The 16,767-nt window shown below is 40.2% G+C and overlaps 1 protein-coding gene across 1 annotated transcript in view; it reads left to right on the top strand.

Moving 5' to 3' along the window:
* The window catches only part of LOC139214509 (vasoactive intestinal polypeptide receptor 2-like), a 55,199-nt gene that overhangs the window by 10,900 nt on the left and 27,532 nt on the right, over nt 1-16,767 (top strand). The window contains exon 2 of the mRNA XM_070845380.1: nt 15,211-15,316. Coding sequence (XP_070701481.1) covers nt 15,211-15,316 — 106 coding nt within the window. The remainder of the gene's footprint in view (nt 1-15,210; nt 15,317-16,767) is intronic.

Raw genomic sequence — 16,767 nt, 5'->3', positions numbered from 1 at the left:
GGCATGACCCGTTACGATTAAGCACAGCGCCGTGATTCCTCATGGGCAACAGCTTACCGACAGTTGCCTTTGTGCCGTGAGCGTGAACATTTACACAATGAGATGAAACTCCTGCTTCCATTATGTGCAGCCAGAGCCAGAGTACAATAGAGGCACCAAAAATATGGCCCGTTCTTTTCGGTGTTAGCGTTTGGTTGTTATAGTCTGGTTAAAATTCAGTTTATTCCACTGATGGGCTCTTTGTATTGTCATTGTGAATCATAATTGGAAAAAGGCAGCAGCTAAATAGTCTAAGATGATGGGATTGACACTGCTTATTGTCTCAAATCCTGTTTTTGGTGTTATGCTTTTTAATACTTCAAGTACATAAAGTAAAAGTACTCTTAATGCAGTAAAGTGGTCCCTGTGTTTTACTTTTACAGTTCATCTGATATTCTTGGGGTAATATTGCTGCTGCATTAATGTGTCATGCTGCATTTTACCGCCGTAGATGTGTAAGGTTGAGCTAATTTTAACTACTTTGTATACGGTTGGGTCATTCAATCTACAGCAATGCATCATGGTCTATTAGCTCATCATACGTTTGTAGTGTTGCTGTCCTGTGAAAACGACACATCTGTAAAAAGTCTAAAAAAAAAACAAAAATGCTTTGCATTGATGCAATTTCAAGCTGATCTGAGAGGGTTTTAAATAGTTTTCTTTTTTTTCGCTTAAGAGGGAGGATAATTTTCTCAGCCCCTAAAGGAACATTTTATCATGTCCTTTTATGTCTTTTCACTCAGTGCCTCTTACAATCACTCATCTATTTATTCATTTTATTGAATTAAATGTTTTTCATTTTTGCGTGTAGGTATTTGTATCTGCACTTAATACTCTTCTATCTCTCTCCCTCTCCTTCTCTCTCCTGCTTCTGTCTTTTCCTGTTTTCTTCCCGTTCTAAATTCACTGTAATCTTTAAAGCTTTTGTTTGGCCTCTCTGGGCAGCTGTCTGATATTCTTGTATCCTGTTTTGCTTCATCTGTCAAAGCACTTTGTAAACTTTGTTTTTAAAGGTGCTATACAAACAAAGCTATAATTATTATTATTATTATTATTTATCCTTTAGTTTGTCAGAAGGAAGGTTTTGAAAAACTTAAATCTGAAAAGTAACTAAAGCTTTGAGATAAACGTAATAGAGAGGAAGTCCAGAAAGAAGTACAATATTTGCTTCTGAGATGCAGCAAAGTAGAAGTTAAAAGTTGCGTACAATGGAAATACTTAAGTAAAGTACAAGTAAGCAAATATGTGCTGAGGCACAGTACAAAAAAGTACTTGGTTATATTCAAGCACAGTTTTCATTACATAGTTTGTCCATCAGAGAGGAGTTTACGTTTACACTGTAAAATACCCCACTCTGTATATTGATCAAAGTTCTAATCAGATCAAGAATATCAGAATTTAGCTTTAACACACTTTAAAACAAAAAAGAAACCGCAGGTCTGCTCTGACGTAGGATGAGGACGTTACACTGAATTCACTGAGTGACTGTGAGACCCTGAAGCCTTACGGACTCTCATTTTATTTATATGACTTGGATTTGGGGCAGCTGTGGCCTGAAGGTCAGAATAGCAGGCTTGTTACCCACAGGACCAGCTGGAGAAATGAATGCGCAGCAGCCCCGCACCCTTCCGCTGTTACCGTCCCTGCAGAGTGCCCTCGAGCAAGGCGCTGAACCTTGAACTGGCTCAGTCTAAATTGCTCAGTCAGAAGAGATGTTTTTTCGAGATAGTTGAGATGAGACTTTTCTTTCCACAGTACATTAAAGTGACAATGTCAGACTTTAAACGTGATTTTTTTTTTTTTTTTCGGGCAGCTGTGGGTCGTCCATCGATTGGAAGATCCACAGTTTGATCCCCGGCTCCTCCAGTCTGCATGTCGAAGTGTCCTTGTGTGAAAGAATAGTCTCCTCCAACTTACATTCCTCCTGTTTGAATGATGGGTGAATGTGAATGTAGACTAGAAAGGCGCTATACAAGTGCAGAGCATCACTTATTCTCCTTATTTTAGAGTTCATATCTGTGTTTTGAAGTCCCACTAGAACAGGTTTTCATGGTCTAATGTTCAAAAAGCAAGTTATTTGTCTCATATAGACGCGAAGAGCCGAAACAATCTGATGCTTTGCTCTCGTCTAGACATCTTCATGTTACTGGGACCTGGTGTTAGTGAGGAAAAAAAACCAAGGTGGATTCAGGAGGTTTTCAGTTGACAGAGAGTCGACCTGTTGAAGGGCTGGAGGAGGTCACATGATCAACAGATCCCCTTATGACATCATAAGGGGAGCCAAATCCAAACGGTGTGTTTTCACAAACATTTACTGAAAGATGGAGCAGGGGGAAAAGAGAGAGGACGATCTTTCGTCATAGTTTGATGGTGTGTAGGCACACTGAGGACACGCATCTATGTTGAAAAGCCATTTAAAAAGTGCATTTTGCATAATATGGGACCTTTAAGTGAGCAGGATATGAGCTTGTTACTTCAGCCTAGGAGGTGATGTACTCAGCACCGTCTGTCTGTTCGGACTTATCTCACAGAAATACCTGATTGAACTGAATTACATGGTGGTGACACGGAATGTATTAAAATTGCATGCTGGCACCACAGAAACAAAGACAAACAGGTTCCTTTTGTTGTGGTGGAGACATAAGTTCCCTGTTTCAACGACGTCACGAAAATTGGTGGTGTTAATCTGGTGATTTAGTTTAAGGTGCGAAAAAGTCCACGTAGTAGGGAAATTTTAATGAAACTTGGTGGAAGCGTGTAGCATGGGCCAAGAAAGAAGCCATTATGATTTGGAAGGGATTGAACAAGCAGTTTAAGAGCAGATCTGGACTCCTGGCCTTGGCGGAGGTCTGCGCTCTCAGAGTGCCCTCCTTTTTGGAAGAAGTAGAGCTTCATGGCGCTCCAAGTCTCCCCTGCAGGATGATTATTATGACAAAAGGAAGCCACGTTTTCCATCATCATCTGATATGCTGGATAAGCTCGGTCTCCTAATAGGCTTTGCAGCCCACAAACACTTCTGTTCAGATAGGGACTGTGAGCATGCTTTCATACAAAGTCTTTGCTTTGGGGGGATCTGTTCCGTGAATACAATTGCCTGTTTGTTGATGTCTGATAACCGCATTTACACCGGAGGCAGTTTACTGAGGATCTTATCCACAGTGAAAAATGGGTTAGTCATCTCATCGGCCTACAATATGTCAAGATCTGCTTCCTCCAACCTGCCACTTCAACCATGCAAATATTGACATATAACACACATGAAAGCATGGTGGTGCTCAGTCTCCCATTAAAAACGATTTACTTTTCCAACACAGGCGTAGTTCAGAGTCATTTGTGTGGTATAGAAATTCACCGAAACAACATTTTAAGGTGCAGTGTGGAAGATTTGTACTTAACAATAAGTTTGATTCTCCATTAGTCACAACACAAAATGGTACTCCTCTTCTTTCTTCTTCGTCGTCTTCCGCCTTTGATGTAAATGAAAATGGGAAAGGCCCTGTTTGTCCACTCTGGGCTACTGTAGAAACATGACGAACTCCATGAAAGAGGACCTGCTGTTTATGTAGATAGAGAGGGCTCATTCTCAGCCAACGACACCACAGTGTTTCTCAGTGTCAGGTGATTACACACTACTGAAAACATAGTTATGAATATTATGTTCCATTTCTGCCAACAGAGCTTAAATCCTACACACTGCATTATGATAATATATAAAAAATAATATGAACAATGTAATGAAGAGGATAACTAAGAGGCTGAAGAGCTGACTGAAATCATGACCAAAACGGTTGAAATATAAATGTAGTTAGTTGGAGGTAAAACGTGACGGCTGATAGATTCAATGTTAAATGTTTCCTCTCCAGTGACCTGCCCGCGTTGCGCCGCAGGCTTAAAACTGACTCATGGTTTTTGCTGTCCCCAGCCTTCCACTCATCCCCATCCTCCCCGACGTCGTCATCAGTGACTGTGTCCCACCTACTAAAGCAGAATGTTTCAGAGATCAGGCTGAGATACAAAGTGGAGGTCAAACGTGAAATCTTCCTCTCAAGGAGAGGGTCTGAGTCTTTCTGCAGCCCGGCAGCTCCGGGCCAGTCAATACTGACACAAACAATATCAGTCATCTGTCCACAGATAGTCACAGAAAACCAGAAAACCTAAAAATAGCTTGTTTTGTATCTTTGAGTACAAACATTTGGATGAAGTAGATGGATAATTATAAGGGAGGCACAACTGACTGATTTTATATCTTACATCTTGTCTTGATTTTACATTTACACACATTCAAACATTGTCATGTTTCCTGCATTTACATTAAATAAACTCCTCATTGCTCAAAAAAAACCCCTCATTTAACTAAAATATGTACAATAAAACAGAACACCACAGCACAAATGAGCTTTTGACTGTCTTTTAGGAGTCTTTGTGGTCCAACAGAGCTTGTGAAACCACTGTTTATCTCCACACTTTCTCTCAGCGGTCAGTGTTGTCTTGCTTCAACACTGACTACAACTTTCCCATAACCTTGACCCAGACATTTGTGTGCCTGAAGCGCTCCACGTTTTTGCGATAGTGGTGGCAAATCAGAAAAGGGCTTTAAGAATAATTTGTCATGACATTGAGGCATTCAATCACAAGTTGCCCAAAAATGTCAGTTTCAAAGATGATGACACACCACATATATTTGTAGATATTTTTGTAATGATTTTTAGAATTGAATTTTCACCCAAACTAATATGAAAAGAAGAAGCCCAAGGCTAATTATGACCTCTAAGCGGCCACCGCCTCCACCATTTATATTTGAAACAAACCAAACTGTAGACAGTGAATAAAGATGACTGCTCCTGAAAAGTGAAGAACATCTGGATGCAATTTTTTTTCCCCACAAACGGTTTGTTCTCTGTAGTTTTTATCATGCTGTTGTATGTTCAAGTGTTCATTTTCCTCATCAGGTTTTTAGTTCCTTATTTGGTTGTTATAAAAAAAAAAAGGGGGTGTGATATCATGATTGACAGCTAATTCTCACCTGTCTGATTAGGCATCCGTCCCACTTTGGTAGGAGCTGCTCTCTTATCTGAGCAGCTCCATGTTATCTTATCTAGAAATCTGGCTGAGTTTATTAGTCCCAAAACTCAGGCAGAGCTGCAGTCCTACACGCTTCTCTGCTCCTCCATGGGAACAGTTATCCACCCAAAACCCCACTGTTTAAAAACATTACCAGTTAGATAACAAATCTATCAAGTCTAAAGACAAAGAAAAGGTGCCATACATAAGGATTTAATCAAAATTAATACCACCACTGTCAAAGCTCAACAAGATGGGAGAGTTAATGGTGCTTTAGAAAACGATATATCAGAACAACATATTGATTTATTATGTTTTACTGAAACCTGGCTGCACCATGATGTGTTACGACCAGAAGCTCACCCAAGAAGTGCTCGACGCGAGGCAAACACACGGCAAAAAGGTGCAGTTTATTGTTGTACAAGGCACCAACAAAGAGGCACAACCAAAGATACTTTCTACAAGTACTACCTCACTAGAGTCTTAACACGCTCAACAAGATACCACCACTGACTAAAGACGCTCGAAAGCTCGGCATAGGACAGGAGCAGGTGGAAACAATCAGGCAGACAATCACAGGAGCGAAGTAAAAGGGCCTGAAAAGAGAGGGAGAAGTTGAACGCCACAAAACACGTGAACTAACTTTAACAAACTTGACGAGACCTGACAGGAAGAATGTGTTAGCCTGAATGAATGCACATCTGTATATACAGTCTACAGTCCAAATAGATAAATAGTAGTTTGTGTGATGACGCCTTGTGCATGCAAAATGTGATTCTGCCTCTTGAATTCACTCCACTCTTTGCCGCCAGTCTCTGTCACAGCTCTGATTTTAGCATTTTCAGTTGCAGTGTTTTTTTATTAAGCTTCAGCAAACGTGGCAGAAAAAGTGAATGCATTTAAGAGGAAACGAAAGAGAAGAAAATAATCTGACCTTTTCAAATGTACCCTTATAAAATCCAATCACTGTGAATCAGTGGAGTTCAAAGTTTTTTAGTTCAGGCTGACCTTTTGATTTGGCCCACATTAACGTTTGTCTTTTAAACACGTTTCTCCGCTAAAGAGCACAGCAGCGTGGCTGTTTTGCACAGTGATTAACCAGACCCCGTGTTCTCCCCTCCTGCTCATCCACTTTGCTACCAGGACAAATGTTCCCTCCCCTGCTTGAGCTTTTCCTTTTTTTTCACACTTCCAGGGCAACTTTGTAATTTCCTTTCTTAACAATTCACACACTCTGCAAAAGAAGACTAAAACAATTACTAGGAGCTTTCACTTGGACAGCAGTCTCTCCACTCTCCAATTATTCTGAAGTGACCTACGACATTTCTCTTAATCTGAGATTGATTTTTTTTTTCCATGTTTAAATAATTCTGTTTTAGTTTCAGTGTTAGTATCATCAGTGTACATGATTGTCTAAAAGCTGATTTCTAACCATCTTCTCACACGCTGGTAGGAAAACGTGTCAAATTTACTTTAAATTTACATTTTCAAATATGTGTTTCTTAACTTTTGGGCTCAGAGTTAGCTAGCCAAAAATATTAATATGTGTATCTTCGAAATCCAGAATGTGTGACTTTAAATATATATTATGAAGTTTGTTTGACCGAAAACTAAAGGGAATTTTACGTATCCTTCATTATGGCTGTCGGACCTGAACACACGTCTTAATTATAATGCTTAAATCTGCTGTATTAAGTTTAAAGTTTAGGAGCTCTGAATGTGTAGCTGTCACATTAGAAATAAACAGGGACACTGAATTCACTGAGTGGTAAACTCAATTAACTAAATTAACTTCTTCTGCCAGCAATCCTCTCTTCTTCACTTGCAGCTATCGTACTATTTTTGCTGCAATCATGTTTTTATATAAAGTATTTGTCCTACTAACTGAAGTGGGAGGCACACCAGCGTTCTATTTTGTGCAGAATAAAAGTCAAATGATGTGAGACAATGGCAAAACTGTGTCCTACACCTCTCTGTTCTGTGTCATCACAATAACATCATCTGTAAATTAATGCTTTTACATGCGTATTACCCCTTTTTTGGTATTTAGTGTATTGCATATGCTTTTTTTCTCATTCTATGAGTATGTTTTAACCATTGTATATCTTGTGTCATTTATATTACCCGTGGATGCTTACCAACACCGGGCAAAGGGACTGTCGCTGCCTTTCAGCTAACACGGGTGCGTTTACATTTGTTAGAGCGTTGACTATATTCAGGATATTCCTGCATCCAACATTATCCAGGTGTCGCATCATCTCTGCCCCCAACATCTCAAACAATCCTCGTCATTTCTATATGAGGTTCAGGAAATATCAGCATCTGGTTTTTACCATTGGCTTTCCAATATCTAATTCAATTGCATACATATTAATTGTATATATGTAATATTTAACAATGTCTTTCACACATTAAACAACTTTGAGTGCAAATTGGCCTGTGCTAACCTTTGTGAAGCAGTTAGAATAGTTTTGTATGTAGATTATGAATAATGATTAGTATTTATTATAACATGCATGCAGAGCGGATGTCGGTGTGAATATGCTGTAGGAATGTCTAAACATTTTCTACAAATAGCAGCACTTTATAGGCGGAGTGATTGCGGATGAGTAATAATAATATGGAGTGAAACTTAAGTTTAATAATTTAGTAATTGTTGCATTTCAATGCTGGAATAGAGCCGTCATTAACTTCATTCGATATTGTTTTTGTAGTTTGTGTACAAGAAATCCACATAAAGGTGTATACTAACAGGAAATTTGGCGATGTATGTGACACGCATTTGGTTAAATGCACTCTAGTTTTACAAGTAGGAAGTTGGGGTTTCCAACTTTTCAAACATCACTGGTATCTGGTGAGTGTCCGCTGCTGCTGCTTTGACTTTTTTATACTTTATTTGTCTCTGTCCGGACTGCATTTAGTCTTCATGTGCTCGATAGGCCTGCCGAGCCTCCATGGTCGTATCGGCCAGACCTGCTTGTTTCCTCGGTCAACCTCCACTGCAATATCTAATTCGGTAAATTCAAGGCAACGCTATCGTCCCCCAGAGCTCACTTGATGGCGGCCAGAAGCCACTGGTGCGCATCACTGCTGAACGAAGCCACAGCAGAACAGATGAGGAGAGGGGCTGATAAGACTGGATTCATTAGCATTTCTAAAGCTCAGCTATGAACTGAAGAGACAATCTTTATTTAATCTGATATTTATTTATACAGAGCAATCAGTCAATTAGGAGCTAACAACCGTGAGCTATTATATATTTAAGATGGTAGGCTCTTAAATAGGAAATCAGGGATTATTAGAAAAAACAACAAACTTTTTATCAGTAGCTAAGACAATACCACAGACTGTAGAGAAACTCAAATACTGATGATACACTTTGTCTCTGTGAGCGGAATAAGTCACTGTGAGTGCATGCTCACACTCACATCTTCTAGCTTAACACATTAACCAGCGTCCCGTTAGTCAGGATCAATGTTGGAGGGTCTACCACTCTGGAGGTGGCTCCATGGAATCACTTTGTTCAGACTGAAACATTTCAACAGATATTTGAGGACAGGGGTGCTGTGAAATGTTGTACAGACATTCACGGTCCTCAGAGGATAAATCTTACTGACTGCTTTTAGTCTAGCACCACCATGGGGTTCATATTTTTTGTTTGTTGTGAAATGTTTCTCCAACTATTGAATAGACAAGGACGTTTGGTGCTGTTGGAGCCATTTCTGTTTGTTGTTGGCATCTTACATCGTTTTTACTTTTGTATTATTCTGGACACTGGGTGGCGATAATGAGATGCGCTGGGCTGAATATGTAGGGGGTGATAGGAAGAGGAGGGCACACAGTTCTCACCTGGCGGACTGGCTGATAACCTGGAAAAAGAGACGCTGAGATGACACAATTGGAATCCCAGTATGTTTTTTTTTTTAAATAAATACAGTGTCTGGAAAATCTGTCTATTTGTCTGCATAAGAAAACTCATCTCTGAAATAATGGCAACATGTTTTCTATATGAGCCTTCACACCAGCACCGCACTCTCAATGTCCGTTGCCCTTACGTCTCATTGCTTTATACTCTGGTCTGCTGAGCAAGTAATTGAGTGCAATCTGGGGTTTTTTGTGTGATGAAGATCAGAAGCAATCAGTCAGCATAAGCTGTGTGTTAAATAGTTCACACAGAACTTCTCAGGCATGAAATACTAAAAAAAATGGCTCGGGCAGCCGTCCTGGACTGTGACACATCTGTCACTCCTGTATGAGGGCTGTGCACATGTTGCCTGCACACACACACACACAGCTCGCAGATAGGTGTGTGACTGAGGACTGTAAAATGTCATCGACTTCAACACCAAAGGGAAAGAAAGGGAGGAAAAAAGACGAGAGGAGTGAAATTAAAAAAGAAGCAGAGTTGGTAGAAGCCCCTAAAAGCAGCAGCTGACACAGATTGATTAACTTGTGTGTGTGTGAGAGAGAAACAAAGAGCAAAGGGGACCCAAACTGTGTCCATCCAGCTGTAAAATACATTTTCCTTCACGTTCATATGTGAATAAATGTCGGTTTTGCTGGCTGCTGTAATACACCAGTGATTCAGCCTGGTGTATATCCAGTTTGTTGTTAAGGTTTTTTTTTTTTCCATGAGCTGGAATCCAAGTCAGGAAAAATGCTCTGTGAAAAGGAAGCAATGCATTTCGTGGTGTCTTGTTTCTGTGGAAGACAACAGACGAAGATCAGAGTGGATAGCGCGAGCAGAAAGATCCGCCATGGCTCAGAAAACCAGAAGAAGTCTAAAGCCAGGCTCACACTACAGGCGTTCAATCGGAGGACAAATGTGGTTTGGGACCTCGCTCAGTACTGATACTTGTCCCAGATCATCTGGTGATGTGAGGGGTTTACAGATCCAATCTTAAACCTCCAGATCTGTTCGCAGACTCGTCAGGGTCACCCACACAATCAAACACGTTTGATTTAGGTTTAGGATTTAAAATCTGGATGATTACGTCACTATTGTCTGAGCTGGACCACAATAGCCAACGAGAGCCTAAACAAACACTAAAGTAAACACTCTAGTGCTTGAGGCACATTACCTAGGATACTACTGATGGCAGATGTTAAAACTGATCTCACCTGAGATTCTTGCTAAAGAACAGACAGCTTGCATTGACAGCATCTCTGTGGCCATTTTTTCACTCAATCAGCCTTCTGCTTTTGTTTTTAAGCCTCCTCACCAGCGTGATGGCTAATGATGGTCTGTCTGTCTGTCTGTCTGTCTGTCTGTCTGTCTGTCTGTCTGTCTGTCTGTCCCAGTCTTGTCAAAGCGATACCTCAAGAATGACAAATTTGATCAAATCTAGCATAAACGTCCGCTTGGACTCAATGATGAACTAATTCGATTTTGATGGTCAAAGGTCAAGGTCACTGTGACCTCACAAAACAGGATTTTGCCCATAACTCAAGAATTTATACTTTAATTATGACAACATTTCACATAAATCTCTAGTAGGATAGAAGTTATGAAGTGATGACATTTTGTATCCAAAAGATCAGCTTCACTGTGACATTATAGCGTTCTTCAAAAACACATTCCTGGCGGTTACTCAACGCCATAACTCAGGAACAGAAGGGGAGGCCGTAACCATATTTCACATCTGGTTGGATACTGAATTGGCTACACTAATCTTGGGTCCGGACATCACTGATTGATGGACAGGTGGCTTTTGTAGAGCAGAAACACCACAGCGATGATGAGCACCTCAGTGTCGGCTCATGTCATACTTCACTCTGTCATCCACAGATGAAAACAAGGTAGTCGTAGCAAAAAGGCTCAGGAACCATCTTTACCGGTGTGCTCTGATGAAGACATTTGGACCAAAAGGACAATAAAGGTGATTGAAGAGAGCTGAACATTTACTCGTTGTTCTTCTCTGCCTCTCACCCCAAACAAAGTCATGTACTTGGCGCTCAGTAACTCAGTATGACCACGATGAGCGGACTAAACATACCTCAGCGGTCCATTAGACATTTCTTTGGTAGACAGATGTTGAACAGCCAGACGTTGTCACATTATTTTTTTTTCTCTGAGAAATTACTTTCGGTTGCTGGTTATTACATAATATTTGCAACAAAGGAATTTGTCTTTAAAAACTTGTGTGATGCTTGGGGCAAAAAGGCTGGCAAGCTCGCTCTGTGCGCTTTAGCGTGCCTTTGCAGTACTGATGCGATTAAGCACATATGCGGGATAATAGTGCACAGTTTTGGACAGTCTCTCCTCGAAGGCATTCATGCTCCTGCGCTCGTTTAAACACACCAAAAGTGGACAAATAGTTGGGTGAAGAATGTAAAAAGGGAGGGATGTTCGAACCGTGACTACTTTCTCACCTGCTCATATCTGGCCATTCGGATTTGCTTGTCTGATTTGAAAACTTTGATGTTGGAAAGGAGCATGTCTCAGATGCTATTTGATTTTGACTGATGCGTTAAGAGGCCAAACACGTAATCACAATGTCCCAAGTTTATGTCTAGCCCGGACCTTTATTAAATGTCATCTCACTTGTTATCTCCCCTCATTTCCTGTCTACTGTAATATCTGATAAGAGCATTAAATGCCCCTGAAACACACATTTCCTCACACGGTGCTAGTGGTATCTTCTGTAGTCATTAAAATAGTTTAGGTTTTAAGATAACCACCTCTTGGATGTCTGCAGCCACATCAGTTCAACCTCAATTTCTGAGATTGTAAATGTCATCTGTCTTCTCTTGTAGCCCAGCCGACAGTCCAATCATGTCATAGCTGTTCTTTCTAGTGATCGTTCACTTAGGAAGCGAGATGTGAGCAAGACGTGAGTGAGATGCGAATGGCGTGTTCGTCCGATCCACACTGACTCCATCTTCTGTGAACAGCTTCCTCCGTCTGTCAGCAGCAGCTCCCGGGAGACAGCGGCCGGCCGGCTGACCTGCCTTCACCAGGCTGACCAACAGCTTTCATGTCAGCAAGCAACAGTGTTTGTATGGAGCCTGTTGATTCATTGATTTGATCTCCCACCTAGCAAGTGTGAGGAATCTGCCGCTAAGTTAGCGAAACATACAAGCTTACACACTCAGACTGGGAGCCATGATCAATCAATGGAGACATCATCAAGTTCAAAATACATAAAAAGTAGACTAAATGCCACAAAAATAGACTTGAAGCGCGTGTAAGCGTATCTGCTCTATTCCTTTAGGGACTGCCCATTAAAGTATCGCCCCTTTGTGTGTGAAAGAATAGTCTCCTCCAACTTATATTCCCCTTGAATGAATGATGTGTGAATGGGTGAATGAGGATGTGATGTGATGTGATGTCTAATGCTTACGTCATTAGGAGATGAATTTGCAATCGGGATTACAGCAAAACATATCTCCATAATTTCTACACTATTGACATTGACATGCCTACACAGCATTTCATTTATTTTATATTTCAAGTTCATGTTTTGTGTTTTTGGTTTCCTGTGTTCTGAGACAATTCTTTTCTTTTGCCTGGTCAGTGTCTGTGTGAGTTCAGTTAGTAGTCTTGTTGGATCCTTTGTTCAGTTTTGTCTGTTAAGTTCTTCTTTACCTGCACATCCTGAATCAAGAGTTTTTCTTCCTGCATTTGAGTCCATCTCCTGCCCGTCTTCATGACAAATGCAGTGGAAAAACCTGCTTCATGTTTTTCACGGTTGTCATATAAATGCTTTTAAACAACAGTTTTATGTAACGTAGATGACTAAAAACGTTATTTTCATATACATTTATTCCAATTTCTAGCCTGAACATCATCAATCATCAAGATCTAAACGGGGTCATCCCTTCGTTCCCACAGCTCTATGTTCCCACATTTCTAAGTAATGTAACTATATAATAGAGAAATGTGTGTCTGTGTGTGTTAGGGTTAGGGGTTAGGGTTAACCCAGTGAGGAGAAAAGAGGCTTCATACAGGCAGACACACACACACAGACATACATTTCTCTATTATATAGTTACATTACTTAGAAATGTGGGAACATAGACACGCTTCCATCTAAACATCTTGATGATTCTAACCAGCAAGTCACCAAATCAATTCTTATTGACTGGTGAGGTTCACAGGTGGTTTCTATGTGCATGAGTGTCTGTAACCTGATCTCCCTCCACGCTGTTGCAGTAAATACAAGTGTTGGGTTTAAATCATCTGCCTTCTGTTGAATTTCACAAAATTTTGCTACGTGTTTTCGAAAGCCTTCGTCTCTACGCTCCCTTTGACTTCAGCGTTGAGCTCGGCTAATTTAGTTTGGCAGGTGAAATCTGACCACATTCTCGCTCTAATCTGTTACTTGCACTGAGGATAAATGGATTTGGTGTTAGATGCACCAAAATGCTGTTCATCTGCCATGTCTGGCTCATGGCTGTACACGTCTGTGTGCACAGTTGAATTTGTGTGCTGTCTTGATGAGAGCCGGCGTCGCCTCATGCCAGGGGATAAAGACTCAGTCTGTGTGGTAGGATTTGGGTGAGTGATAGGCAGGAGAGGAATCTGTCCACTGGGTACAACTTCAGATGCTGTTAATCTAATTACTGACAAAATAGCACAGTGAATTAACATATAGTAAGAAAAATCAGCAGAACCACATTTCTTACACTGAGAACAAGCTCCTGTTGGGTTAGTTACAGCTAAATCTTCATATTTGAATAACGAAAAAAGACTTGAATACCATTTTCTGGATTAAGCTCTGGTTAGATTAATACAACTAGTTTGCTAAAATGAGGGAATGATTGCTGTTATGGGTTAAGAAACCATCACTTATTGTTGGTAGAAAATAAATAAATGTAAATGTAAATGTTTCAAAGCTGAATAGGCATGATGGACAGAGCTATGAACTTAACTTTAAACGTAACATGGTACAGCCCCTCGCTCTGTCTGCACGCTGCTATATATGGATTGTTTTCAAATCTGGATTTTTGCCAGGAATGCAGAAGTTGCTATCAAATTAGTTAATTCAGATTTTAGATTTTATAAGCTGTGGGAAATAATTACGCTTGTGTTTACAACCATCAGCGACACTGATGTAACCAGACTGCCAAAATCAGATCATGGATTTAGTTTTCCATTACAGATACACACAAATGGATACACACATACTGCTGAACTTGTTATATGATGATAATGGCCACCCTTTGCACACAGAAGCGCACACATCCAGTATTCGCTGATATTCTGATGTTAATATTCAAAAATGTGGTGGATGTTGTGCAGAGTTGTTTGGCAGGGTCTTAGAGATTTCTCTGCAGGATTTATGTGGCTCACACACTATTAGTTCATCTGCTTCTCCTGGTTTGAAGCGCGCACGCACACGCGCACACACACACAAGCGTGGCTGGTTGGCTTAAGCTGCTTATCTTGAACGTGTATTCATCATCATAACCTTGAGTTGAACTCGAGTTGAAATAGTTCCCTCTGTTACTTTTAAGGACAATACAGACAAAATGTGGACAAACAAAGTAATGAATTAACATATATAAAAAAGATAAATGAAATAATATTTTTCCGATAATAACGGAGTTTAAAATCAGATATTAAGCTTATCTGAAGGGAAAGAAGCTGTTGATTGGAGCCATTTTGATTTTTGTTGTAGTGGTTTGAGGGAGTTTGTTGTTTCATGTTCAGTTGAAACTTTTGCACTCTGATTAAGGGATCATATCTGATTAAGACCCAGCTTCAGCAAAAATCTTACAGCTTATCAGCTGAGACTCAAGTGTAAGCTGCCATTTAAACGGGAAAGGTAATTTTACTTTAATAAAAGTGTTTAAAGTTGGGGTGAATAACGTCGTGCGATACTGAAGCCATCCTTGTTTCAGTACAAATAATAGTTTGAATATGATAATCGTGAAAGAATTCCAGATTCTAGCAGGTATTTTTGCAGGAAAAAGGAGATGACTTTAGTATGTGGAGTATGGAGTATTATAAACAAAATTCATTTTAAAGGCTGCGTGTCTTTATATTCTGATAGAAATGATAGATCCACATTGCAAGTAAGTTTTCTTTTTTTTGGTTTTAGCATGAAACCTGGCTGTGTGCAGGTTTACCATACAAATCTGATTGTTTTTTGTCTTCGTCTGCAGGTTTACGGACGACATCCAACCTGTAACTTCCTGCTGGAGGTGGAGAGAGACCAGGCGGACTGTCTGAAGAGGCTGATGGAAGAGGAGGCCGCCAGCAGCCAGAAAGGTCACTACACTTCCTCTAGCAGCAGGCGAAAGATCCTGTAAAACTTTATGGAGCTGAACTCGATCTCCAAACAGAAAACGCAGAACAGAAGAAGAGTCTGCAGACTGAAAGCTGATGTCAGAATGTATACATGTGTGAAGTTTCATACATATTCGTACCTCTGCCATTTGAGGACACACTCACATCGCAGTTTAATCCCATGTTTTGTATTTGTTGCCTTCCGGTTCAGGTTACTTTCCCTTATTAAATAGATACTGGCAGGACACTGAATACATACTCGGCTGCATCACAAAGGTTTTCAAACTAAATCACACCTGGATTAAATCTGGATATGAGACACACCTGATTTGACCTCCACAGTTGACTAATCAGATTATATCTCATGTAGAAATATGAGATTATTTCTCTGGCTGAGCGACTTTAGATGAAACTAATATGAAACATACACGCTTCCTTTCTGTAACCCAGAAATCTCCTGTGATATGCATCATTTATTACTGGCAAGAATTCCTCAGCATGAGTGTCTATCTGATCTCATCTGTGATTAAAAATTCATTCACCTGATTATTTTCATTCTGTTGAAGGTTAATCTCTGGATCGGACATATTCCTGAATGATTTATGTGGCTTTTCAGAAAATATAGCACGTTGGCATTTGACTGTATAAATATGACCTGATATATTTAATGTAGGCCAACACCAACATTTAATATAGGTCATATTATCTTGCGTCTACCGCATAGACAGACATAAAAAAAGAAGTATTTCTAGTATTTCTGTGCTGCTCCTCCGGCTAAAGACCAGATGTGGTCGGTGACAGTGGGCTCAGCCTTGGATATTTTGAGCGTAGCCCCGAATATTTTTGGTTTTCAAGCCCTTGACTTGTAAGAGGGAGAGGGGACTAGTAATATGGCGCTACACACGTCTAGACGAACAGCTGAAAAGAAGATTACTGCACACTGAGCTCCAGTAAATTTGAGTTATTTTACTAAACAATAAAGATTTTTCCTTTTCATCGCCCATTGTCAATATCATGAATGACTTTTTTCAAATACTGTGTTAACAAGACCTCATGAGTGCGCTTATGTGCACACAAGATTTACGTTGCTTTAAACAATTTACTCAGGTTTTTATAAAACATGGATATTATAGTAATGGTAAATGATGTAATGGTGATCAACGTGCTGAAAGTGAAAGCCTGATTTGGCCATGCAGATCAGGAAATGTGCTGTTGATCTTTTCCTCATTTCCGCTGATCAGATGGAGAGGCCACATCTGGACGGCGAGAAACCAAACCACGTTTTCTCTCAGTTTGAGGTGACACAGTCAGTAAGGAAAAGAAGAGGCTGAGATGTTGAGGAAACGAGATGCCTGCACACAGGATACTCTTTAACATCACGTAAATAAGGATGTGAATAACGGAGTTTCTCTGTGTTTCATGTAAACAAATAT

Source organism: Pempheris klunzingeri, chromosome 15 (genome assembly GCF_042242105.1).
Source record: "Pempheris klunzingeri isolate RE-2024b chromosome 15, fPemKlu1.hap1, whole genome shotgun sequence".
Classification (NCBI taxonomy): Eukaryota; Metazoa; Chordata; class Actinopteri; order Acropomatiformes; family Pempheridae; genus Pempheris; species Pempheris klunzingeri.
Note: the sequence above shows the minus strand (reverse complement) of the source record. Positions and strands in the feature narration are given on the sequence as shown.